Source organism: Equus przewalskii, chromosome 6, assembly GCF_037783145.1.
Source record: "Equus przewalskii isolate Varuska chromosome 6, EquPr2, whole genome shotgun sequence".
Classification (NCBI taxonomy): Eukaryota; Metazoa; Chordata; class Mammalia; order Perissodactyla; family Equidae; genus Equus; species Equus przewalskii.
In genome coordinates, this window is record NC_091836.1 from 49,033,619 (window position 1) to 49,057,270 (window position 23,652).

Consider the following 23,652-nt stretch of genomic DNA (forward strand, 5'->3'; position numbering starts at 1 on the left):
CCTTTGTGGAAGTCCAGGTTTCCAGAGGAGGAGCTCCAGCAAAAATAATAATAATAAATAATAATAATACAGTTTGGATGCATTTCAGAGGGTAAGACGAACAGCTTGACATTAGCTGCACCGTCCCTTCCCCAGGGTGGCACAGCTTAGGGCCAGGAGAGATCTTTGTGGCCTGTGATCTCTCCCAAGGGGGAAAGGAAGGGTCTGTGAGAGAACATCTGGTCTCTCCGGCTGTGCGAGTCACTGCCAAAGGGGCCCATTTCTCTCTTGCCCCAGCCGGAGCACCGAGCTGTGAGCTGCATGACTAGGGGCTGCGAAGTGATGGGGAGAATGGGAGGTAAGACTCTTGAAGGACATTAAAGGGGCGTGGACCCTACTATCCACATCACAGCTTCCATCAAGAAGCTTGACCACGAGCTGCTGGGAATTCCTCACCTGCGTACCCCCCCAACTGTCCCCCAGGCACCCCCAGAGCTCTGCATACCTCACCCACACCCCTACCCCGTGGTAGGCTCTCTGTGTGTGCTATCGATGGTAACGGTGGCAAGAGAGGGCTCTGGCCTATAGCTAGTGAGCACATGAAAGTTGGCAGAATCTGTGGGCCAGGAAGAGACCACAAATTCAAGCTTTAATGCCAACTTGGGAGAAAAAAAGAGAGGCTGTTGGCACCTGACCTGGTGTGTTACAGGGTCCAGAGAAGGCTCACAAGCTTGAGAGCTCCGCCACAAGAGGGAGCAAGAAGAATGGAGCAGGTGAGCTCAGAGAAGGCCTCAGACAGCCTCGCCTCTCAGCACAGCTGACAGAAGGTCTTTCTCTCTGGTTTTTTTTTTTTTTTGAGGAAGATTAGCCCTGAGCTAACTGCTGCCAATCCTCCTCTTTTTGCTGAGGAAGACTGGCCCTGAGCTAACATCCGTGCCCATCTTCCTCTACTTTATATGTGGGACGCCTACTACAGTATGGCTCACCAAGCGGTGCCATGTCCACACCCAGGATCCAAACAAGCCAACCCCAGGCCACCGAAGTGGAATGTGTGCACCCAACTGCTGCACCACCAGGCCGGCCCCAGGTCTCTCTCTCTCTTGAAGGCGGTTAGTAAAGATGAGGAGGGAACTGCTGCTTCAAATGCAGATGGTAACGGACACTTCAAAGAACGTGAAAAATTAAGGTAAAGTAACAGCTCCAAAGGATCACAATAATCTTCCAGGAACCAAACCCAAGGACAGGGAGATGGGCAACTTACCAGGTAAAGAACTCAAAATAGCTGTTCTAAGGAAACTCGAGGAGCTACAAGGAAACACAGAAAGACAATTCAATGAAATCAGAAGAAGAATACACACACAAAATGGGAAGTTTAACAAAGAGATAGAAGTTGTTAAAAAGAACCAAACTGGGGGGCTGGCCCAGTGGCGCAGTGGTTAAGTTCGCACATTCCGCTTCGGCAGCCCGGGGTTCACCAGTTCAGATCCCGGGTGTGGACATGGCACCACTTGTCAAGCCATGCTGTGGCAGGCATCCCACATATAAAGGAGAGGAAGATGGGCACAGACGTTAGCTCAGGGCCAGTCTTCCTCAGCAAAAAGAGGAGGATTGGCAGTAGTTAGCTCAGGGCTAATCTTCCTCAAAAAAAAAAAAAGAACCAAACTGGGGCCAGCCCAGTAGCATAGCAGTTAAGTTTGCACGCTCCACTTCAGCAGCCCAGGGTTTGCCAGTTCAGATCCTGGGCACATACGTACGCACCGCTTGTCAAGCCATGCTGTGGCAGGTGTCCCACATATAAAATAGAGGAGGCTGGGGCCAGCCCCATGGCCAAGTGGTTAAGTTTGTGAACTCTGCATTGGCAGCCAGTTCAGATCCTGGGTGTGGACATGGCACCGCTCATCAGGCCATGCTGAGGCGGTGTCCCACATGCCACAACTAGAAGGACCCACAATTAAAAATATACACAAGTATGTACTAGAGGGCTTTGGGAGAAAAAGGAAAAAAAAACTCTTAAAATAGAGGAAGATGGGCACAGATGTTCACTCAGGGCCAATCTTCCTCAAAAAAAAGAAAGAAAGAAAGAACCAAACAAAGCTTCTAGAGCTGAAGAATACACGGAATGAACTGAAAAATGCCATAGAGAGCATCAACAGCAGACTTGATTGAGCAGAAGAATGAATCTGTGAGATTGAAGACAGGAACTTTGAAAATATCCAGGCAGAGGAGAACAAAGAAAAAGAATGAAAAGGAGTGAAGAAAGCCCACATGACCCACGGGATGCCATCCAAAGAATCAGTCTGCAAACTCTTAGAGCTGCAGAGGGAGAAGAGAAGGAGAAGGGGACAGAGAGCTCATTTACAGAAATAATGGCCGAGAACGTCCCCACACACAGCAAGAAGGTGGCCGTCTACAAGCCAGGAAGAGAGGCCTCCCCAGGAACCGAATCGGCCAGCATCTCAGACTTGCAGCCTCCGGAACAGTGAGATATAAATGTTTGTTGTTCACGCTGCCCCGTGAATGATATTCTGTTCTGGCAGCCTGAGCTATGACCAAGGAGGAGCAAGGAATCTAAACCCCTCGCACCAGAGATTTGCCAGAGAAGGGCCAGATAGTTGGGGTTAAGCCTGACCTTTGGAGCTGGAAAGACTTGAGTTCACAAGTCCAAGTAACCTTGGACAAGTCCCTCGAGTTCTCTGAACCTCTGCGTGCCCTTCTGTAACATGGGGGTGATAAGGCTGTTGTGTGCCACTGCACGGCACATGGCCTGGCACCATGTGGACCCTCAATAACATAAAGAGAGGTGCTGTTATTGTCGTCATCATTGCTTGTATAGTTGTTCATGCTAACGATACGATGGGGCAGGGAGGCCGGGTCTGTCATGGCTTCAGGAGCCAGGCTGAGGGGCTTGGACTTGCTCTCCAGAGCACTGGGGAGCCATGGGAGGTGTATGAGCAGGGGAAAGATCCCTTTGGGACTGGGGTGAGTGACCAGGAATTGCAGGCTGGGACATCACCCAGGTGATGGGTGTCTGGCCCTGGGGGGTGGCCATGGGAATGGCAGGAGGGAGAGGAAGAGAGGAGCTCAGGATGAGTTCTGAGTACGGGGCTCAAATGGTGACCCTGTGACCCAGGTTGGGAGGAGCAGTTAAGGGGAGGGGGCTTTATCTGGATTTCAGTTTTGACCTTGCTGTGCCCATGCCCTTCCCTCCGCCTAGAATATCTTTGCTTACTGTGCCTTCCCGAAAAAGTCCCTGAAGACGCCGCGAACACACCCCTCCTCTGAGAAGGTGAAACAGATGCGGTTTGCAATTTCCCGAGAAGCCGGCTGCGCATCAGGTTATCCTGCAAACGTCTGGATCCCGGCTTATCACACTCACCCCTCCCCTGGGAGTTCCTCTGGGGCCGCCCTCGGCTGGATCCACTGCCCGACCCCCCGCACCAGGGGACGGGATAAGCCTCCGCGCAACAAAAAGGAAACCCGGTCCGCAGGATGCTGCTGCAGTTCCGGCTGCGGCCACGCGGGGGCGGCAGGGGACAAGTCAAGAGTCGGAAGCGCAGGCAGAAGTTCTGTGCCTGCCGGGCGTCCCCAAACCAAACCCAGACCTGAGCCTTTTTTTTTCTTTTCCTTTTTTTTTTTTTTTAATTAATGAGTACGAGGGAAACCGCCACGACCCAGTTTTTCCCACCTGCCCTACTCACCCAGAGGCGGTGTCCCGCGACCCAACAGCTAATGGAAGTTATGCAAAATCTGTTAGGTAAGTCCCTGCTCTGCTCAGAATCCCCCACAGCACCCACCTGGCTGGGGATGAAGCCCCCCTTCCCGCAGCCCCCGAAGCCCCCCACACCCGCTCCTCACCTCCCTGCCTTCATCCCCTCCCAGCCGCTCCCTCGCTCCCCCTGCTCCAGCCTCACTAGCCCTTCAATTGCTCCCACTCACCGCAGTGTCTAGCTTGGGGCAGTTTTGGAGCCTAGAAAAATCCATCATGGTGGTTACTTAGTAAACGCATGGTCAATTTAATGATACTCTTAGAAACATAGTTTCCCCTAAGCCTTTAGTTACAGTTGAAGCTATTAGGTCTCTGATACACCTGGCAAAGGGGACAGTCACTTGCAAAGGGGCCACCGGGTACGTATTTGGGTCCATTTAGAAAAGTAGTGGGTTGAAAGCACTGAAACATTGTAGATGGCATTTGGAAAAGTGACGTACGTTATTCTTTCATCTTAAATGCCTCCACCTGGCAAACCGTTTTGAAGACCTTGGAGGTTCTTACAAATCTAAAAGTTGGACACATAAATGGGGGAAATGATATTCTCAAACATTCTGATACTGCTTTGAAACGCAGCTGAACTGTGGTATACTTTTCAACCTAAAGTTGCCAGCCTCAAATCAATTCTTCACGCAGCACTATGGGGTATTTTAGGAATTATTTTCTGCACTTTTTTTGTGGGGTTTTTTTGGGGGTAAAATACATACAACATACAATTTACCATCTTGACCGTTTTTAAGTGTCCAGTTCTGCGGCATTAAGTACATTTCCATTGTTGTGCAGCCATCCCCACCATCCGTCTCCAGAACTTTCTCATCCTCCCAAACTGAAACTCTGTCCCCATGAAACGCTAACTCCCCCTCCCCCAGCCCCTGGCCCCTCCATCTACTTCCTGTCTCTATGGATGTGACTCCTCTGGGACCTCCTGGGAGTGGAATCAGACAGACCTTTTGTGACGGGCTTATTTCACTCGACATCGTGTCCTTGAAGTTCACCTATGTTGTAGCGTGGGTCAAAAGCTTGTCTGTGTTTTTCAAATTAAATTTAAATTAAAAATACAAAAGCACGGGCGCATGATTCAAATAAATGAGGGCTCTTGCAGGGCGTGTCATGAACAGCAGACACCTGCGGGGTCTTCGCTTTCTCTCTGGCTGTTTCCACGGTTCGGAATGGGTGCTGCTCTGCACCCACAGGTGAGTGGAGCCCTCAGCTGCCGGTTTTCTGTGGCGCCGGGTCAGGATTTCTCTCACAGCCTCCCTCCCCCGCACCCACCTCCCCACACCCGGTGTAGACCCCAAGCTTAAGCTCCTCTGGTGGCCATCTTTGAAATTTTTCAGCTATTTCCCATTTTATGTCTTCTTCCCCCAACTGTAATTCCTTTGTTTCAACTGGGAGATATTAAAAGTGAGCGGTTTTAAGGCACTTCCTGGGTGCCAGGCACTCCTCGGGATTTCTACGCAGATTCGTTTCATATCCACAACCACATCCGATCTCAGGTAGGCATCCTGACTATTCCCTTTTAGAGATGGGAAGCTAAGGCCCAGAAGGGTTAAGTGACATGCTCCGGGTCACAGAGCTTTGCAAGTGGCAGAGCCTGGGCTGCCTCCCGTGACTTTTATTTTTTGTTTTGAATCACACCAGGGAAGAATAAGTCAGTTCTTTAATGGCTCTAGCTGAGGTTGATCAGAACTCCGCCAGTGTAGACTTAAGTCTTATGCGCATCATTGTATGTAAATTTGACATCAAAGAAAAGAACTGTAAACACACACTGAGCTGCAGTGAATGGATGAGCACTGAGTGTGGGGAGGAAAGTGTGCACAAGTCTGCGACGTATTAAAATGGGTCAAAAGCAAGAGAGATGAATGGACAGATAGCTATTAAAGCGAATATGTTCAAATGTGAATGGCAGTATCTACGAGTGAGGATGTGGGTGTTCACGTATTTCCAACTTTGCCGTACAATTCTTCCAGCTTTGCTGGATGTTTGAAATATTTCAGCATAAAGTGCTGGGGGGGCCGGCCCCGTGGCCGAGTGGTTGGGTTCGCGCGCTCCGCTTCGGCAGCCCGGGGTTTCACGGGTTCAGATCCTGGGCGCGGACATGGCACCACTCATCAGGCCACACTGAGGCAGCGTCCCACATGCCACAACGAGAAGGACCCACAACTCAAAATACACAACTAGGTACTGGGGGGATTTGGGGAGAAAAAGGAAAAATAAAATCTTTTTTTAAAAATCTAGAAAAAAAATGCTGGGACGTCTGTCCAGCCTATTATTTCTGCCTCTTAAACATGTTCAGTTTATCCAAATGGCCACTGCCCTCGTCTATAATAATAATACACATAATGGTGTTGATAATAATAATGAACAGTGGCAGCTGGCTTATGGGCAAGGTACTGGTCTGCATGTTCCACCCTGTATGGAACAGTAACATCATCCGTGTTAAAGATGAAGAAATAAGGCACAGAGAGGTACAGTTCCTAGGCCCAGTCACACAGCTAAAGAACAGCAGAGGAGCTGGAATCTGAACCCAGCAGACGGCTGCAGAGCCTGCAGGCTCCACCACCTTTGAACGGCCTTCCTGGATGCTAACTTGACCACACCAGCCCCCTGGGGTCCCCCTCACTGGAGGCTCCCCCTCGATCAACAGTCATCAGCGATTTCATCAGAGTGATTATTTAGGCAAATGGTGTCTTTCTGATTACAAAAATGTTACCAGCATATAATTTTTAAAGATGAATTCAATAAGGAAATGAATTAAGTAAAAAGTAATAGTGTTCCATATCAACACTCCCCAGAGGATGCCACTCTGAATCTGGTTCCCATTGGCACCAGAATTTCTTCTTGGTGTGTAGCAACCTAGCACTTATGATTTTGTATCAAGATATAGCGTGACTGAGAGACAGAGAAAGAGAGATTAGATAGATAGACAGACAGACAGATAGAGATAGGTAGATAGATGATAGAGATAGGTAGATAGATAAAGACGTAGATAAATGATAGACATAGATAAATAGATAGATAGTGTGTATCCAGAAAGGGCTTCCCTTCACTCCATTATTCCCTAAATAATTCCTGAGCAACCACCATTGTGTGCTCCAGATTCTAGATGCCAGAGAAACTGCAGGGAACAAGATCGAGAAAGTTCTGGTCCCCTTAGAGCTCCTTCTGGTGGGAAGATAGACTGAAAACTAGATAAGCAGCTATATGGCTTGTTAGGCAGTGATAAGGGCTACAGAGAAACTATAGCAGGAGGAGAGGGTGTCAGGATGGGGTGCGATGGTGAGTTTCAGAGAAGTTAAAGGGGAGGAGGCCACAGTGGTATCTCGAGTAAGAAGAGCCTTCTAGGAAGGTGGGACAGCAAGTGCCAAGGCCCTGAGGTCAGAGCATGCTCCTATTCCAGGAAGGGTGAGAAAACCAGAGGAGCAGTGGGAGCTGGGAGAGAGGGGAGGAGGGGAGGGCAGGGCCCCACAATGCCCAAGGAGGAACTCAACCATGAGATTGACGTTGATGCTGGGAAGCAGGGCAGGAGTGGAGGGTGAGGGAGGCCCTGAGCCAAACTGTGATGCATGGCCGCAGAAAGCCAGGGCACAGGGCTCCCCCGGCCCATGGAGGGAGAAGAGCTCATTCCGAGCCCAGAGGGGAGCAGAGCAATAGGTGAGAATCCACGGGTTTCCTCACACGCTCTGCCGAAAGTCTGATTTATTTTAATCACATGCATGTGCTTTTGTGATTTTTATTTGAAAAAATAGAGAAAGTGTTAATGCTTCCAAAAGTTATAAAATGGCATCACGAGCATCTCATTTTTCTGAAGACAAACGCAGACCTAAGAAAATTATTTATTTATTTATTTATTTATTTATTTGAGGAAGATTGGCCTGAGCTAACATCTGCCACCAATCCTCCTCTTTTTGCTGAGGAAGACTGGCCCTGAGCTAACATCTGTGCCCATCTTCCTCTACTTTGTATGTGGGATGCCTACCACAGCATGGCTTGCCAAGCGGTGCCATGTCCGCACCCAGGATCCAAACCTGCAAACCCTGGGCCACCGAAGCGGAATGTGCGAACTTAACCGCTGGGCCACCGGGCCGGCCCCCTTCAGATAAATTGTTTCCTTTTTTGTGAAAGAAAACAGGAGGGATAAAGTCGAAGCCCCTTTTGCAACTCTCCTTGTCCTACAGTCCCAATTTCATTCGCCCTCCTGTCTCCCCAGAAACACCCCCTCTGCACCCCCCCCCATCCCATCTGGAATGAGATCTATTTTCTTGTTTACATGTGGATGAGGGCTATGTTAAGAGAAGCATTGTTTCTGCTGATAAAATAACTAACAGGGCTTTCCAAATATCCAAACAGCAGGTAAATTATAAAACAGAAAGAGAACGCCCCGCCCACCCCCAGAGAAAGGAAAGTAATTGACAGCTAGAATGTAAATTTCTGTAGCGCGGCAGCCCCGGCAGGGCCGGTTTTCCTGTCTCGTCTTGTCCAGCATCCAGCGGATGCTCGAGACGTTGAGCAAAAGTTTCATATTGTTGGGTCATGGCCATTTCCAAAGTGAACTTTTCGATTTCGGGATCATTTTAGATTTACGGAAAAATTGCAAAAAACTGTGTCAGGCATTCCAGTATGTGCCTTGTTCACTGTCCTCTATGGCTGATGCCTTCTGGAACCGTGACACACCTGACCCTATGGAGAAGTTAGTTACTTCGTCATGTTGCAATTCACGAACTGCCATTTATTGGGGTGTCACCAGTTCTTCCACAAATGCCCCTTTTCTGGTCCAGGAGCCCACATTTCAGTTGTCTTGTCACCTGGGTCGCCTCCAGGTTGTGACAGCTCCTCCAAGTTTTCTTTTTCGTGACTGGGACATTTTTGGACAGGATGCTGTAGCATATCCCTCAGTTTGGGGTGTATCTGATATTTTTCTCATTTTTAGCCCATCGTTACCGGTTCTGGGAGGAAACCCACAGAGATAAGGTGCCTTTCTCATGGCATTATGTCAAGGCCACCTGACATCAATGAGACACCACCAGGATGTTGGCCTGGATCATTTGGTCAAGGTGATGTCTGCCAGGTGTGTCCACAGTAAAGCTCTTATCTTTTGCTTTTCCATACTTCATTCTTCAGATGAGAGTCACTAACTCAAATTTTGCGTCTGGCCCACACTCAAAAGGAGTGGGAGAGCGGGTGGGCCCCTGGAGGGGCATTTCAACTTATTTGGAATTCTTTCTAAGGAAGAGTTGACTCTTCTGCCTTCACACCCGTTTTAAAGACCAGGAAACTGAGACTGAAGATGAGATTTCCTCTCTAGAGGGTGGCCCTGCGGAAGGGGAGGCGGCACCCAGAGCTGCCATCTGGGGCTGTGAAGGCAGGTGGCCATGGGCAGGAAATCGGTCCCGAGCCGCCCCCTGGGGTGCATTACCCCATTTCACAGACGCGCTGCCTGCGCCCCGGAGGCGTGGCACGCTGGGTGGCCGAGCAGGATTCGGGGCGCGGCCTGGCCGGGCCTGGAGGAAGCGCGGGGGCCGTGAAGGCTGAGGCGTCCGCCCTCCCCGCGGGGCATCACCTGGGCCTGCCGGGGACCACGGACAGGGCTGCGCCTCCTCAACGCTGAGTAGCCCCGATAGCAAGCGCCCCGCGCGCTCCTGCAGCTCGGCTCCAGGGACAGCGCCCGCCCTTGACCCCGGGCCCCGCCGACCGCAGGTGAGACCAGCCCAGCCCGCAGGTGTCCCCAGGGGAGGGGTCTTCGCCTGCCCTCGTGACCCACTTCCTGTTTGTCTCGGCTGCGGGGACGGGAGGGACAAACAGCCAGACCTCGCTGGGTGACCGAGGTCAGGTCACCGACCCTCGCGGAGCCTGTGACCTTGGTGTTGAATGAGGGGCCCCCTCCACCCTCGCAAGGGCCTGTAGGGACCTATCGTGAGTGTGCGTGGCGGAGGAGGGAGGGAGGTGAGGGGCGGGTCAGACAGGCCACAAGGGCAGGGGCCCCACTGCCCAAGTGCCCCTGCCTCCCCTTGGGGGGCTGCGGTGACCTGGGGGGCCCCGGGGGAGCTGCTGAGGGTGTGAGAGTCCAAAGTCAGTGGTCACATGGCGTGTCACCAGCTGCCTCCTGCCTCGCTTCCTCCTGCAGGAATGGGGGTGGGGAGGAGGGGAAGGTGTGGCCAGGACTTCCTGGAAAAGGGAGACCCTGCTGTCTGGGGGCGGGGGTGACCGTGGGACACACACTCAGATGTTGTCAAACACACCTCAGTTAGACACACAACACAGACACACAACTAGGCTCCAGCACAAAACAGGGACGCCCCCATTGCAGCCCCACACGGTCCCACTTGAGAACTCAGGCGCACGTCACAGGCGGCCACCCAGGCCTGGCTGCCCCCTCGGCGTACCCATCAGGAGGGACACAGGACTCCCAGGCACACAGCAGACAAGTGACCCAGGCAGGCACGCTTGGCTACACACAGGAAACAGCTCAGACACACCCAGACACAGGCAGACAAACACGTCCTCAGAGAACACGGACACACACAACATGTCGGGCTGGGGCGCACAAATACGGCCGCACACACAGCACACACACTCAGATAAGGGGGCGCCTCGGGCCGCGACACAAACAAACTCAGGCGGGCAGACGCAGAGGCTGAACTCGTGGGCCAGACCCCCACCCTGAATCCCGTGTCCAGCACTGGGGAAGTCCAAGGCCCACATGACCCAAGGGGAGGGCTTCTGGAACAGTCTGCGGAGAAACTGCATCACCCTCACTAATGATCCGTTTCCGCCCCAGGGAATAAAGGCTCGGTGACTGGCCAGTTCTGCCCCGGGAGCTCACCTGCCTCTCTGAGCCCCCTGCTAACCGGCCTGTGCCTCTCCCAGGGTGAGTGCGGGCCCGCGGTGAGGGAGGGCGCGTGGGCGAGCATGGCCACCCTTCCCAGCGCTGGCCGGACCCCGCCCACCCTCTGACCCTCCCAGCCAGCTTTTGCCCTAAGTCCTGGGAACCAGGGCACAACCCAGGGGTTCCCGGCAGGCCAGCCCTGCAGGGAGTGGCTCCCCCTCTCTCAGAGCATCAAGTGGGGGTTTCCGGGGTCTGCTGCCCACGTCTCAGCCTCGGGTCCCCAGACGCTCGTCTCTTGCCTCCCAGATGGACACATGGATGGTGCTGCTCTTCCTACAAGCCTCGCTGGTGCTCTCCCTGGCCAACAGGGCCACCCCCGTCCTGCGCTTTGTGGCCGTGGGTGACTGGGGCGGAGTCCCCAATGCCCCGTTCTACACAGCCCGGGAAACGGCCACCGCCAAGGAGATTGCCAAGACCGTGCAGATCCTGGGCACAGACTTTATCCTCTCTCTGGGGGACAATTTCTACTTCAATGGCGTGCAGAATGCCAATGACAAGCGGTTCCAGGTGTGTGCCACTGGAGTGGGGGTTGGGGGGCATGTGGCGAAGCCACTCGAGCTTTTGACTCTGGAGAGGGCAGAGGGAAGCTGACACTTTGGGCACCTGGAGCGTTCACTGTCTCCCTGGGCCCCAGCCCTTGACTTGCTGGGAGCGTTGGGGGAGCTGCTTGACCCTGGGCTGGGGGGTGCCCTCGCTGTCTGTTGCAGGAGACATTCGAGGATGTGTTCTCTGCCTCGTCCCTCCGCAACGTGCCCTGGTACGTGCTGGCTGGCAACCACGACCACCTGGGAAACGTCTCAGCCCAGATCGCCTACTCCAGCATCTCAAAACGCTGGTGAGTCTGCCCCCTGCCCCGTCCATCCCCTGAGCCTTGCTCAAGTGGACAAAGAGGCCCATTAGCCTGAGCTGACCCTGGGCCAGTCCAGGTGCCCACCACCTGCATCCCCTTCACAGGAACTTCCCCAGCCCTTTCTACCGCCTGCGCTTCAAGGTCCCACGGTCCAACGTGTCTGTGGCCATCTTCATGCTGGACACAGTGACACTGTGCGGCAACTCGAACGACTTCACCAGCCAGCAGCCCGAGAGGCCCCGGGACCTGGCGCTGGCCCGCACGCAGCTGTCCTGGCTCAAGAAGCAGCTGGCCGCGGCCAAGGAGGACTACGTGCTGGTGGCTGGCCACTACCCAATATGGTCCATCGCGGAGCACGGGCCCACCCACTGCCTCGTCAAGCAGCTGCTGCCACTGCTGGCCATGCACAAGGTCACCGCCTACCTGTGTGGCCACGACCACAACCTGCAGGTGAGGGGCCTGTGGCAGGGGTAGGGGGCCAGGTCAGGGGTCCCCAGCCTCGCCAAGGTGGCACATGGCACATTGGGACCTTCCTGGTGTTTGGGGGTCTCGCAAACGTCACTCTCCCTCAAGCTCTATGCTCTAACCGGGAAAACAGTCCAAAGTTCCCCCAAAGCCATCATAATAGCTACCCATTGCCAACGGCTTCCCCAGTGTTCTGCCTGTGGAGTAGGATCAACCCATTCCTACAGGTGGGGAAACTGAGGCCCGAAGGGGTTATGTTCCTTTCCCAAGGTGACTCTGTGGTCACAGCTGGACTCACAGCAGGAAGGCACAAAGCCCATGGTTAGCCTCCTTGAGGAGCTGGGGGCTCCCCTCACCCTGCATCTCCCACCCACAGTACCTTCAAGACGAGAACGGCATAGGCTTTGTGCTAAGCGGCGCTGGGAACTTCATGGACCCCTCGACGAAGCACGCACGCAAGGTCCCCAATGGCTACCTGCGCTTCCACCACGGGACCAACACCTCCATGGGTGGCTTTGCCTACGTGGAGATCAGCCCCAAAGAGATGACCGTCACTTACATCGAAGCTTCGGGCAAGTCCCTGTTCAAGACCAGGCTGCCCAGGAGAGCAAGGCATGCACACCCACGAAGGCTCCATCCTGCAGCCTGAGCCGGAGGGGCCTCCCTGCCAGCGGGTGGGCAGGCTTTCTCAGGGGCCACGTGGCCCTTGTGGCGAGGATGCCCACGGATGTGAAAGCAGCATGGACACCGGCCAGAGTGCCATGCCCTGTGGCCCAGCTCGCCCAGGCTGACATCTGGGCAATGGGGGGCAGGGAGGGAAATTTTCTCCTGGATTCAGCATCCTTCTGTCACTGCCGAATGTTCAATAAAAGAATAGTTGCAAAGGCTGAACGTGTGCCATGAGCATCTCTTGCCTCACCTCACTGGCCAGTTGTACCACCTGGGATTGAGAGCGTTGGGGTTCCCCGACTCTGTGCCTCCATCTCTTAGCCCCATTTGCAACCAACTGGCCTCCTACATGGATGAGATTTTAAGTGAAAACCTTGCAGAAGGAAGGTACCACAAAAAGCAAGCCTTCTTCCCTGTGCCCACCTCCCCAGGGGCATCCACCATCATCCTTGTCTTTCCTTCCTCAATCGATGCCTCCATAACAAAAACATCCCTCTTTTTTTACACAAACCAGCATGAGATACACACAGTTCTGCCTGTGCTCTTTCTGCTTAACCACAGCTGGACTGCTCACAACAGAAACTTCATTTTTGTTCATTTCAACATGGAATCGGTGACACATTGACATGGCTTGAAAATCTCAAATTTATAGAAAGCAGAAGTATCTCACGCCCCTCCCTGCCCTTCCCTCCCCCTCTCCGAAAAAGAAAGAACTTTTTATAAAGGCTTTGTGTTCCCTTCCAGTCTTTCTCTGTGCCATTTTTTGATTTATCAAAGCAACTTGATGGAGGTGTAATTGACACATTTGCAGGGTGCATGTCGGGAAGTTCTGACACAGGCGCACACCCACAAACCCATGATCACAAGCAAGATAGAAGCATTTCCCACACCCCAAAAGGTTCTCTGTGTACTTTGCTGTTTCTGCCTGTTACACCTGGCCATCTGCCCATCAGCTCTCAGGGAGAGCTTCTAGCTCTTTCTGAGGCCACAGAGGCCCCATTGCGTGCCTGACCCACCGTCTATCTAACCAGCCATCTACAGAGGGTGGCCTGGATTGCTTCCAATAATTTTGCCCTCCTCAAACACTGCTGCAATTAATGACCCTGTACATTCGTTTCCCACGTGTGCAGTATGTATGTAGGATAAACAAGAGGCATTCCCAAAAGAGGGTGGCCCTTCTTTTTGACAGCCAGGGAGCTTCCGCCTATGTCACCGGCTCCTTGCTGGGGCCCGTTGAGATCAATTTCAGTCTTTCTCTCTTACCAACAGAGGCACCATGGACACCCCTGGCCTCGTGCTTTTGTACATCTGTGCAGGTATGTATGTAGGAAAACTTCCAGAAGCAGAATTATTTCAGAGCTTGTTTTTTATGACAGATGTTGGAAGCAGAATGCTCCTCGTGAGCGGGAAGCTGCAGAGAAGCCTAGTTCCCCTGTGGGAGAGTTGAGTAACACCCACCCACCTACAGCCTGAGCCACGCAGCTTAAGGCAAGTGGCAGAAACTGCTCCCTGGGCCCGCCTTCAACTGTCACTTCAGCTGCTACAGGGCAGGGACCCATCTGTTTGGCTGCAGCTGCCAGCCCAGTTGGGTGACATGAAATAACAACCTGGACAAAATGTAACAAGTTACTTCTGGGGAGAGGAACTTGCTGGAAGCGGTATCTTCACTTGCTACTTTATAAATGTCGATACTGCTGAATTTGTGACACGGCGCACGTGTTACTCTTAAAATGAGGCAAAGCTCTTATGGAAATGCCAGCCCTGAGTCCCTGCCAGCTGACGTTTACCTGGCTGGCATTACTATCAATCAAGCTCTCTGCCTAACACACACCCTCTCTCCTAATCGTGACCCACGAGGCAAGGGCCAGAAGCATCCTCGCTTCTCGGAGGACATGACGGAAATCCGACAGATTATAGGCAAAGTGCCCAAGGTCATGCCCAGGAAGTGGGAGACCCTCAGTCTTAACCAGGACTGTCCAGGCTGCTCAAAGCCACCCTGTCGCTTCCCACTGACTCAGAGACTCCGGGCAGGCAGGGTCTGAATCAGTGGTCAGCCCAATGTCCCTTTTTGCAGGGCCTGGAGGGTGGAATTAGGCCAATGTCCCCATTCACAGGGCCCAGAGTGTGGAAAGGAGAAGTGACACATTCAAGCTGACACAGGGAATGAGTGGCAGGAAGGGGGGTTGGCCCTCTCTGCCACAACAACCAAGTACTTCTACCAAGTACCAAGGACTAAGTCCTGTGCCAGGCAGCTGGGGACCCAAGGAGCACCAAAAGGAATAAGGCAGGGTGGACATTGCCCTCAGAGGGCGTCCATCCAGCTTGGGGACAACGCCAGCTGGCACACGGCCATTGTTAGAAAGATGGCTTTAAACTGCAAAGAACAAGATGGCGGATTTCCTCAAGGCCAGTCCCAGGGTCCCATCTCCATCTCTTTTTACTCTTGCCAAGCAACTGCGTCTGATTCAAGCATCACTGATATTATTATCTCCCCACGCCTCACACCAGCTACTCGGACAGGTACCAGCATCCTCACGCAGCCAGGAGGTTGTCACCAGAGAGTCAGGCCACACCCACCTCCTCAACAACCTCCAAGGCCAAGAATCATGAATAAGAAGGGGAGAGTCCTGCCTCATGACACAGCAAAACATGGCTGTCATCAAAACAAGATGACATGGGCTCGGGGCAAACATCCAGCGCGAATCCCAGAAAACAAATTCAAAGAACACATGAGAACGTGATGTAGGCTGAAGGTGGTGTTGCAACTTCGCAGAAAGGTGTTATTTGCCTTGTCGACTTGCCCAGAAGAAGACAAAGCCTGAACTCAACTTCAGATCATATACAAAAATGAGTTCCAGAGGAATCGCACATTTTTGTATAGAAAGCAAACACAGTAGCGGATGAAAACAAACAACCACACAAAGATCTGAATGAGAGGTTCATAGTTGCTTTATTCATAATTGTCCCAAACTGGAAACGACCCAAATGTCCATCAATGGGTGAATGGATACACAAACTGTGGTCCATCCATGCAATGGATTACAACTCAGTGATAAAAATTTTAAAAAAGACTGATAGAACATGGACGAATCCTGAACATGGCAAACTGAGTCAAAGGAGACAAACTCAAAAGGCTACATATTGAATAATTTGGTTTATGTGACTTCCTGAAAAAACACAAAACTATAGGAACTGAAAACAGATCCGTTGATGTCAGGGGCTGGGAAGAGCGGAAGGAACTGACTACAAAGAGGGACGAGGAAACTCCTCGGGGTGGTGGAGACATCCACTATCTTGATTGTGGTGACGGTTTCATGGGTGAACACGTATGTCAAGACATGGAATTTCATAGGTTAAGTATGTGCATTTTATTTTCTGTCAATTATATCCCAATAAAGCTGGGAAAGAAGAAGGGAAGGAAAGGAGAAAGAGAGAGAGATGGAGAGAGAGAAAGAGAAGGAAGGAAGAAAAAACTAACTTAGCAATCACAAGCAAATACGGGATTGTCCATATATACTATGACAGAGCCACAATGTGAATTGTGTAGCTACTAAAACAAGAGTTTCCTGTGTGTGTGTTGACCATTAAGTCAACACACACACAGGTTGTGAGGTAACGTGTACAGTAAGATCTCATCTGTGTGTGTCCAGGTTTGCACCAGCACTGAGGGGGGTCCTCCAGGGAGGCACTTCCAAGGGTTGCACTTGGCGGTTCCAAGGATCACACTGCCCCCTCACGGACATGTTGGAGATAAGCCTATTTGAAACGCATCTCATTACAAGTTATTTGCCTGAACACTCCAATGAAAACAGCTCTTATCAAGGACACATGTGACCAACCACTTGTCAAAGACAACAGTCAATTCTCTTTCCTCATCTTATCAAACTCTCAGCCACATGTGACATAGCTGACCACTCTCCCCATCTTGAAATACCCTCTTCTGGAGGCTTCTGGGAGGGGACACCCACCTCTTTCTCCTCCTACCTGACTGGCCCGCCCTGTCTCTTGCTGGTCCCTCCCCCTGACCTCTAAGGTTGGGGGGGCCCTGGTCTCCCTCTTAGCCCTCTTCTTTTGCTACACTTCGCGTTTCGCTCAGGAAACCAGGTGACCTCCTCTGGCTCCAAGACTTCAAATAACTTCCATATTCGAAGGCTCTCAAAATCACATCCAGGTCTTTCTTCTGAGCTCCAGACTCCACTTCCAGGGGCTTGCTTCATACCTCCCCTTGCTTGTCTCAAACTTATTACGGCCAAAACACAACCTTTGACTTCTCCAAATCACCTCCCCGGAGCCTTCCTCAGCTGAGTAAGAAGCAGCACCGAGGGGGGCTCCAGACAGTAGGAGCCATCCTTGACTCCTCTCTCTCCTTCACCCCATCATCAGTTCTGTGGGTGTTACTTTTGTGTAACTCCTACTCGGGCTTCAGGTTTCAACCCGAGCATCAGCCTTCCCTCACTTCTCAGACCAGTTTGGCAACCACCTCCACCACCACAGGCTCTCAGAGATCCACACACTTTCCTTGTGTGGTCATCGATCTTTTCTGTCCAGCCTCTTCACCAAATTGTCGGATTTGTGGAGTGATCTGGCCTCTGCCCGCCTATCCAACCTCCGCTACTATAACCTCTGGCACTCAAAGTGTGCTCCGCCCAGTAGCACGGACGTCAACACGGAGCTAGTTAGAAATGCAGACTTTTGAGACCCCACGTGACCTAACGAATCAGAACCTGAATTTTAAGATCGGCAGGTTCTTGCTAAAGTTTGAGAACAGCATCTTACAAGCTTCGCCCTCACCCCGATTCAGCCATACGGACACCCGCAATGCCTTAGCACTGGGATATCTGAATGTGTCCGAAGTTGGGGAGACCTAGGTGGGCTGCGAGGGGCTGAAGCTTGAACTGGGAGAGAAGACAAGTGAAGATGCGGCGGCCAAGGCCGAGGCTGCCTTTCCAGCGCTGGTATGGCCCGGCCCACCGGCCCGGAAACGCTGGAAAGGCCACCGCTGGGAACTCACCATAATTAGCGGCCGTGCGCGCTGCTACACCCAAAAGCTCTCGAGCCCTCGCGCAGGCGCAGAGCGAGCCCGCCGCCGGGCCCTGAAGGCGGGTACGCGTGCACACTGGAGGAGGCGGGGCCCGCTCGCGGGGCGGTCCCGGCCGTGGGTGGGCGGGACGTGAGGGGAGTAGAGGGGTTCCGCTTCCGCCGAGGGCCGGAAGTCCCTGTCTCCTGGGTGAACGAGGCCGGTCGCAACGAGCGAAGGCGAGCGCGGGTGGCGGTTCGCGCGGGCGGGCGTTGGGGCCGGGCGGGATGAGGCGCTGCTCCACCCCGGGGCGCTTACGGGGTCCTGGAGGGGTCCCTGAAGGCCCCGGGCTTGGGGGGCGGCCCAGCGGGGAGCTTCCCTCCCCGGCCCCCTGCTCGGAGTCCTGGCTCCCGCGGGAGGCCGGCGGGAGGCGACGCCGGAGCCTTGGGGAGCCTGGAGGGGCCGCCCCCTGCCGCCTCCTGAGTCGCAGCAGGGCCGAGGGCCGAGCCCTCTTCCAGCCCCTTCTTGGCGCGCTTGGCCTTCGGTGGCCACAGAAGGCCAGGCCAGGGCCTCTGGAGCCTTGGATGCAGGCCCGTCCCTTTTTCTGGGGTGGGGTTTGGGGTGCTGCTGTAGACACCGGGTAAAATGAGATTCTGGGGCACATCTGTAGCTTCTGATTCAGGGGACAAATGATTTATTCATTCAACAAGTAGTTATTGAGCGCCTAATACCTACCAGGCTCTACGCATGTTGGGGATTCAGCAGTGGGCAACTCATGCTCCCCCCGCCTTGCGGACCTGACAGTCTAGCAGGGGGGAGATCTGGGAGGGGCTTCAGAAATCTGCATTTTTTTGGAGTACCCTCAGGTGATTCTGTTGCAGGTGGTACTCCGGGCGTGCTTTGGGGGAAAAAAAAGAAAAAAACACTGCCCCTGCCGGTGAGAGCATGGGCTACACCTTACTGAAGCCTGCAGGGTCTTGTGGGGTCCGCTGCTGCTTTTCTGTCGCATCTCATACCCTCCTCATTGCTCACGGGGCTTCAGCCGCACTAGTCTTCTTTCTCCAGAACAGCGGCATCTGCCTCGGAGCCTTTGCAGGTGCTGTTCCCTCTGCCTGGACTCCCTCTCCTGGTTGCCTTTTCTTCTCAATCAGGCCTCGGCTTAAATGACCCTTACCCAGGGTCCTCCCCCCCCACCCTTATCTGTTTCTGGAAGTGTCCACCCAGCCCCGTTTTATTAACCTCATCGGGCTTACCAGTATTTGAATGATTTCGCTTGTTAGTTACCTTGCCGGTCTGTCTTCCTCCACCCGAATGTAAGTTTCACAAGAGCAGATGCCTTGCCTGCTTTCCTGGCAGCATTGCTGCAGTTTAGCGGAGGGCCTGGCCTGGGTGCATTCATTCATTCATTCATTCAGTAAATATTTGCTGAGCGCCAGCTCTGTGCCAGGAGCTGTTCTAGGCTCTGGGGATACAAAGACCAGACAAAAATTCCTGCCCTCAGGGAATTTACATTTGGAGGGTGGGGGACCGCGTCGGAGATGCTGGGAGACCAATGAGGCTGTTGTGATCATCCAGGCCAGAGATGACCAGGACTCGGGGACTCAGACCATGGAGCTGGCTCTGGGGATGGTGAGAAGTGGTCACATTCTGGATGTCCAGTCATGCAGTGCAGAATGACAGGGTCATGTTCTGAAAGATGCGTCGTTAGACGATTTCGTCGTTGTGTGAACAACAGAGAGTGTACGTGCACAAACCTAGATGGTACAGCCTACTACACAGCTGGACTCTCTGGTACTAATCCTATGGGACCACCGTCGTATACGCGGTCCGTCATTGACTGAAACGTCGTTATGTGACGCTTGACTGTTTTCGAGGTAGACCAGCTGGATCGGTATCAGGTAATCGGTGTGAGAAAGGAATCGATGAGTCCAAGGTTCTGAGAAGAGACTCGCTGTCTGCCGAGATGGGGAAGACTGCTGGAGAGCAGGTTGAGGTGCCAGGAGCTCCGTTTTGGATAGGTGATGTTTAAATGTTTGTTAGCATCAGGAGAAAGTGTGGCCGAGGCAGGTAGACGGGAGAGTCTGCAGTCCACGTGGGACAGGAGGGTGGAGGGAGAGACTGGGCGAGGTCTCCGTGGACACGAGTGTAGCCAGAGAGGGGAGGGGCTCAAGGATGGAGCCTGGGGGCTCACCTATCATTACTGAATTGGGGAGGGGCTTAGCAGCAGCGCAGAGCCTGAAAGAACCTGCAGAGCCTGAAAGAAGCCGCCATTGAGGCAGGGAGGGAACAGTGCTGGTCCTGAGAGCCCCACGGCAAGGCTGGCAAGAGGAGCCGGTGTGTCTAGTGCCCTGAGGAGCGCAGACTGCCGCTTGGGATGGGGAGCAGGGGCAGGGGCTGGAGAGAGAATGGGAGGGGAGAAAATGCCCACGGAGAACGAAGGGTTTGTTGTTTTTCACAATGCAAGAGGTGATCACAGTGTGTCTGTCGATGCAGGAGAGACAGACAATGCGATGTTGGGATCCAGGCACATGGTAACATATGGTTTTTGTGGTGAGTGTGGACGTTCTTCCATAGTGAAGGAGGGAAGGCGGAGCAGGCGGGCCTATGGGCTTGTGGATGTTGCTGCCTCTCAGTGTGTTGGAAGCCCCCTCAGCCAAGAATGAGGATGTTACATAGAGGGCTATCGCCAAATGTGAATGAAACCCTGGGCTTTGTTCTGGTGGGCTGCTCCCCTCCCCTGTCGTGCAGGATTGATGCTGGAACCAGGGTGGAGTGAGTGTGTGTGTGCACGTGCATGTGGTGGTAGTGGGCGAGGAGTGCCTTGGGAGGTTCAGGGATGGCGAATGCAGAGCCCTGAGCCGAGTGCCTGGCGTGGGCAGTACACTCAGTGGCAGCCCCTGCCTGTGAGACACCTGTCCCTAGACGTCCCTCTGGCACCTGCTGCCATTATTTTCCCCAACACCTTGCTCTTCCTATTAGACATCGGAGAATGATGTCACCTTCTCCACCGCCTGCTGCTCTGTCCCCGACCACAACCTGAGGAGTCATCCTGGGGCTGCCCTTCTCTCGTTCCCTCTGCTGACTCGTCTCCTCAATGTCTGTCACCCCGAACAGCCCTGTCCTGGTCTGACTGCATCTTATCCCGGCTTTTGACCGCTACTCCTCAGTCCCTTCGAAACACAAAGCTATTTCGTCCTTTCCCTCCCGTGGCCTCCAGGATCCACCCAAACCCCTCCCGCCTGTCCCTGCGACCTCTTCAGCCTGCCCCTCTCCCCCACCTGTGCAGGCCCCAAATGCTGCCCGGGACCCTCAGACACCTGCCCCAGAGCCTTTGCACGTGGTGTTTCTCTGCTCAAAATGCTTGTCTCCACTTCTCTGCTCAACAGCCCCTTGTCTGCAGAGAGGCATCCAGGGGGCCCATCCGGAGACTGTCAAATGCCCTGGGTGTCATTCCTCCTGGGTGGCACTTGCATGTCCCCTTGACAAGAGGAACAGCTGCTCCGAAAATCAGTGGCTTTTGAGCACTTAGGTTCTGCACAGCCCTGCGCAATGGCCTGTCGCAGAATCTGTCGTGTCATCCTCACCAGGAACAGTGGCTTCCTGTGCAGGGGCCACAGTGGAGGAGTCAGGCCCTGCGCGTGCACGTCACTGACCGTTTGTTGTGTCAGCCCCACAAGACCCCTCTGAGATAGTAGGCCTGTCTCTATGTTATAGGCAGGAAACTGAGGCACAGAGAGCTTAAGTAACCTGCACGGGGTCACACAGTGATGGGGAGCCAGGGTTAGAACCCAGGCCACCTGGCCCCAGAGCCTGCTCCCACCTCCTCCACCCAGAGTGCTCTGGTGTTGTCCGCCTGCCCCAGAGGGCACCATTGTCCAAGAACCCCTTCACCGTGGGTCCCCTGAGTCGCTGACTTCTGCCTCCCTCCCCCAGGTTCGCCGTCCTGCAGACATGGGGCGCAGAAAGTCCAAACGGAAGCCGCCCCCCAAGAAGAAGATGACAGGCACCCTAGAGACCCAGTTCACCTGCCCCTTCTGCAACCACGAGAAGTCTTGTGACGTGAAAATGTGAGTGGGGACGGGGGCCAGGGATCCTGCCTCATGGGACCTCTCCTGTGTCCGTCACCGTCCTCTGGTCTGCCCTGGGCCTTCCGGTTAGGGGGACCATCACCCATAGACACAGGCGTCCTGACTCATCAGTCCCTCCACCTCCTCCTGTTCTAGGGACCGTGCCCGCAACACTGGAGTCATCTCGTGTACCGTGTGCCTAGAGGAGTTCCAGACACCCATCACCTGTATCCTTCAGAAGCCTGGCTTTTTCCAGGGGAGGGGGCGGGGTGCCTAGGGTGGGCTGCTCAAGGGCACCTGGCCAAGGGTGAGGGGGCTGGAGGCCAGCGCCTGCTCCTCTGGCTCCACCGTGTGCCTTGGTGCAGGGCTGTGGCCGCCCAGAGGAACTATTGCTGCCTGCTGACTTAAATGGGGTGATGGGGTGCAGGGCAGGGGTGTGTGAGCCATAGAGGGGTGAACCGGGAAGGGGTCCAATGCCACCCGTGGCCCTTGACCTCAGCGGCTCAGATCTGTCAGAACCAGTGGACGTGTACAGCGATTGGATAGATGCCTGCGAGGCAGCCAATCAGTAGCAACACAGAGGACCCACCCCCGTGGCAGCCCCGCCTGCCGTGGGCCCGCCTACTGGGTACCAATCCAGAGACATTCCAGGGTCCAGGGGGTGGGTCCAGGGCCTTTGCAGCCCACAGTGTGTGTGACTTTGGTGTGGGTGTGAGTGTGTGTGGCTGCACGTGTGGCTGTGGGGGTGTGCTTGTGAGCGTGGGGTGGAGTTGAGGGCGCGCTACTGGGCCCCAGGGGCCTGACCGCCTCCCTTGACTCTGAAAGGCTTTGACTCGCTCCCTCCTCCGGCCCCGGGTGGCCGGCCTGGCTCCCCCAGGCCAGCATCCTGGCGTCTGGCGCCAGGGCAAGCCCAGGAGAGGCTGCCCCGGGACTCTCCAGCCTCCTCCCCCGCTCCTGGTTAGAGCTGCGCTGCCTGCCCTCCTTCCCTGCCTTCCAAGGCCGGTGGCCTGGGATTTGAAGCCACAGTCCCCCAGGTCCCCTGCAGGGCAGCCCCGCCTCATTTTTAGTTGCTTTTGTAGAGGCGGGAGGGGCTGATCGGGGACAGCTGTCAGTCACGGGCTGTTAAATAAAGCAGAGATGCAGACTCCTGGCTCTGATTTCCTGCGTTCTGGGTCAGCCCCAGAGGCTCAGCAAGAGACGGGGATGGAAGGGGAGATTGAGGCGCTCAGAGGCAGCCGGGCGGCCCATGGAAGTGGGTTTGGGTCAGTCCTTCAAACTGTCCAACGTTTTATCCACTCAACAAGCATTCAGGGTGAAATGGGGGCAGTGCTGGACGCAGGGGACACGGATGAACCCACAAACATCAGGCCAGGCGTTTCTAGTCACAACCAAGAGTGGAGCCCAGCAACCAGGGAGCTGGGGCAGAACGGGGACAAGGGCATGGGGTGGAGCTTCCTGGGGACAGCCTGACAGCAATAACACTCGGGCCACCGTGTGCCAGACACTGCTCCCAGGCTTCCCTGCCCTACCCCCATGTCCTGACAGCCGCCTAGGAAGCAGAGGCCCCAGGTTCTCGGATGAGGAAACTGAGGCCAAAGGGGAGATCACTGACCAAGGTCCGACAGCAGGGGGGCCCTACTTCGCAGCCCCGGGGGCTTACTTCCCCCTGAGTCCAGGGTCCAGGATGAGGGAGCAGCTCGTGGCTGGAGCTCTGGGGAAGCCTTCTCCCTTTGGAGAAAAGTAAGGGTCCACAGCAGGGACCTTGCCTTTGTCCGGGGGTGCGGCTCAGTGCGCATGTGTGGTGCAGTGAGACGTTAACTGGTCTCTGTCCTGCCTCCTGGCAGAGCTCCTCAAACCCTGGCATTTCCTGAGTGATGGTGTCTTTTGTCGTTCATAAGAAGCCCCTTTGATCACACCAAGCATATGCTAATAAGGTGATTTAGGGTGAGGCCC

The 23,652-nt window shown here is 54.3% G+C and overlaps 2 protein-coding genes across 5 annotated transcripts; both read left to right on the plus strand.

Annotated features, from left to right (window-relative positions):
• The first annotated feature begins 3,642 nt into the window (after positions 1 to 3,642).
• Positions 3,643 to 12,833, plus strand: ACP5 (acid phosphatase 5, tartrate resistant). Of its 3 annotated transcripts, XM_070623590.1 has the most exons (7): positions 3,643 to 3,733; positions 9,017 to 9,442; positions 10,524 to 10,613; positions 10,878 to 11,138; positions 11,339 to 11,466; positions 11,586 to 11,931; positions 12,323 to 12,833. In XM_070623590.1, exons 4-7 carry the CDS (start codon positions 10,878 to 10,880, stop codon positions 12,593 to 12,595), a joined length of 1,008 nt encoding a protein of 335 aa, XP_070479691.1. In that variant the 5' UTR covers positions 3,643 to 3,733; positions 9,017 to 9,442; positions 10,524 to 10,613; the 3' UTR covers positions 12,596 to 12,833. The 3 variants fall into 3 exon arrangements, with proteins under 3 accessions (XP_070479691.1, XP_070479693.1, XP_070479692.1); XM_070623592.1 differs by lacking the exons at positions 3,643 to 3,733; positions 9,017 to 9,442 and adding an exon at positions 9,505 to 9,664; XM_070623591.1 differs by lacking the exons at positions 3,643 to 3,733; positions 9,017 to 9,442 and adding an exon at positions 9,510 to 9,658.
• Positions 12,834 to 17,745: 4,912 nt separating this feature from the next.
• ELOF1 (elongation factor 1) lies at positions 17,746 to 22,843 on the plus strand. Of its 2 annotated transcripts, none has more exons than XM_008537361.2 (4): positions 17,746 to 17,871; positions 21,566 to 21,699; positions 21,856 to 21,926; positions 22,207 to 22,843. In XM_008537361.2, the coding sequence occupies exons 2-4, from the start codon at positions 21,584 to 21,586 to the stop codon at positions 22,269 to 22,271; spliced, it is 252 nt and encodes an 83-aa protein (XP_008535583.1). In that variant the 5' UTR covers positions 17,746 to 17,871; positions 21,566 to 21,583; the 3' UTR covers positions 22,272 to 22,843. The 2 variants fall into 2 exon arrangements, with proteins under 2 accessions (XP_008535583.1, XP_070479694.1); XM_070623593.1 differs by lacking the exon at positions 17,746 to 17,871 and adding an exon at positions 17,884 to 18,728.
• Positions 22,844 to 23,652: the final 809 nt, after the last annotated feature.

Bases quoted from the DNA above. Each gene is read 5' to 3' on its own strand.
- ACP5 (XM_070623590.1), top strand. From the start codon at position 10,878: ATGGACACATGGATGGTGCTGCTCTTCCTACAAGCCTCGCTGGTGCTC. The intron at 11,139-11,338 runs GTGTGTGCCACT...TGTCTGTTGCAG, and splicing joins CCAATGACAAGCGGTTCCAG to GAGACATTCGAGGATGTGTT. The intron at 11,932-12,322 runs GTGAGGGGCCTG...TCCCACCCACAG, and splicing joins GCCACGACCACAACCTGCAG to TACCTTCAAGACGAGAACGG.
- ELOF1 (XM_008537361.2), top strand. From the start codon at position 21,584: ATGGGGCGCAGAAAGTCCAAACGGAAGCCGCCCCCCAAGAAGAAGATG. The intron at 21,700-21,855 runs GTGAGTGGGGAC...CTCCTGTTCTAG, and splicing joins AAGTCTTGTGACGTGAAAAT to GGACCGTGCCCGCAACACTG. The intron at 21,927-22,206 runs GTATCCTTCAGA...TCAGCGGCTCAG, and splicing joins GTTCCAGACACCCATCACCT to ATCTGTCAGAACCAGTGGAC.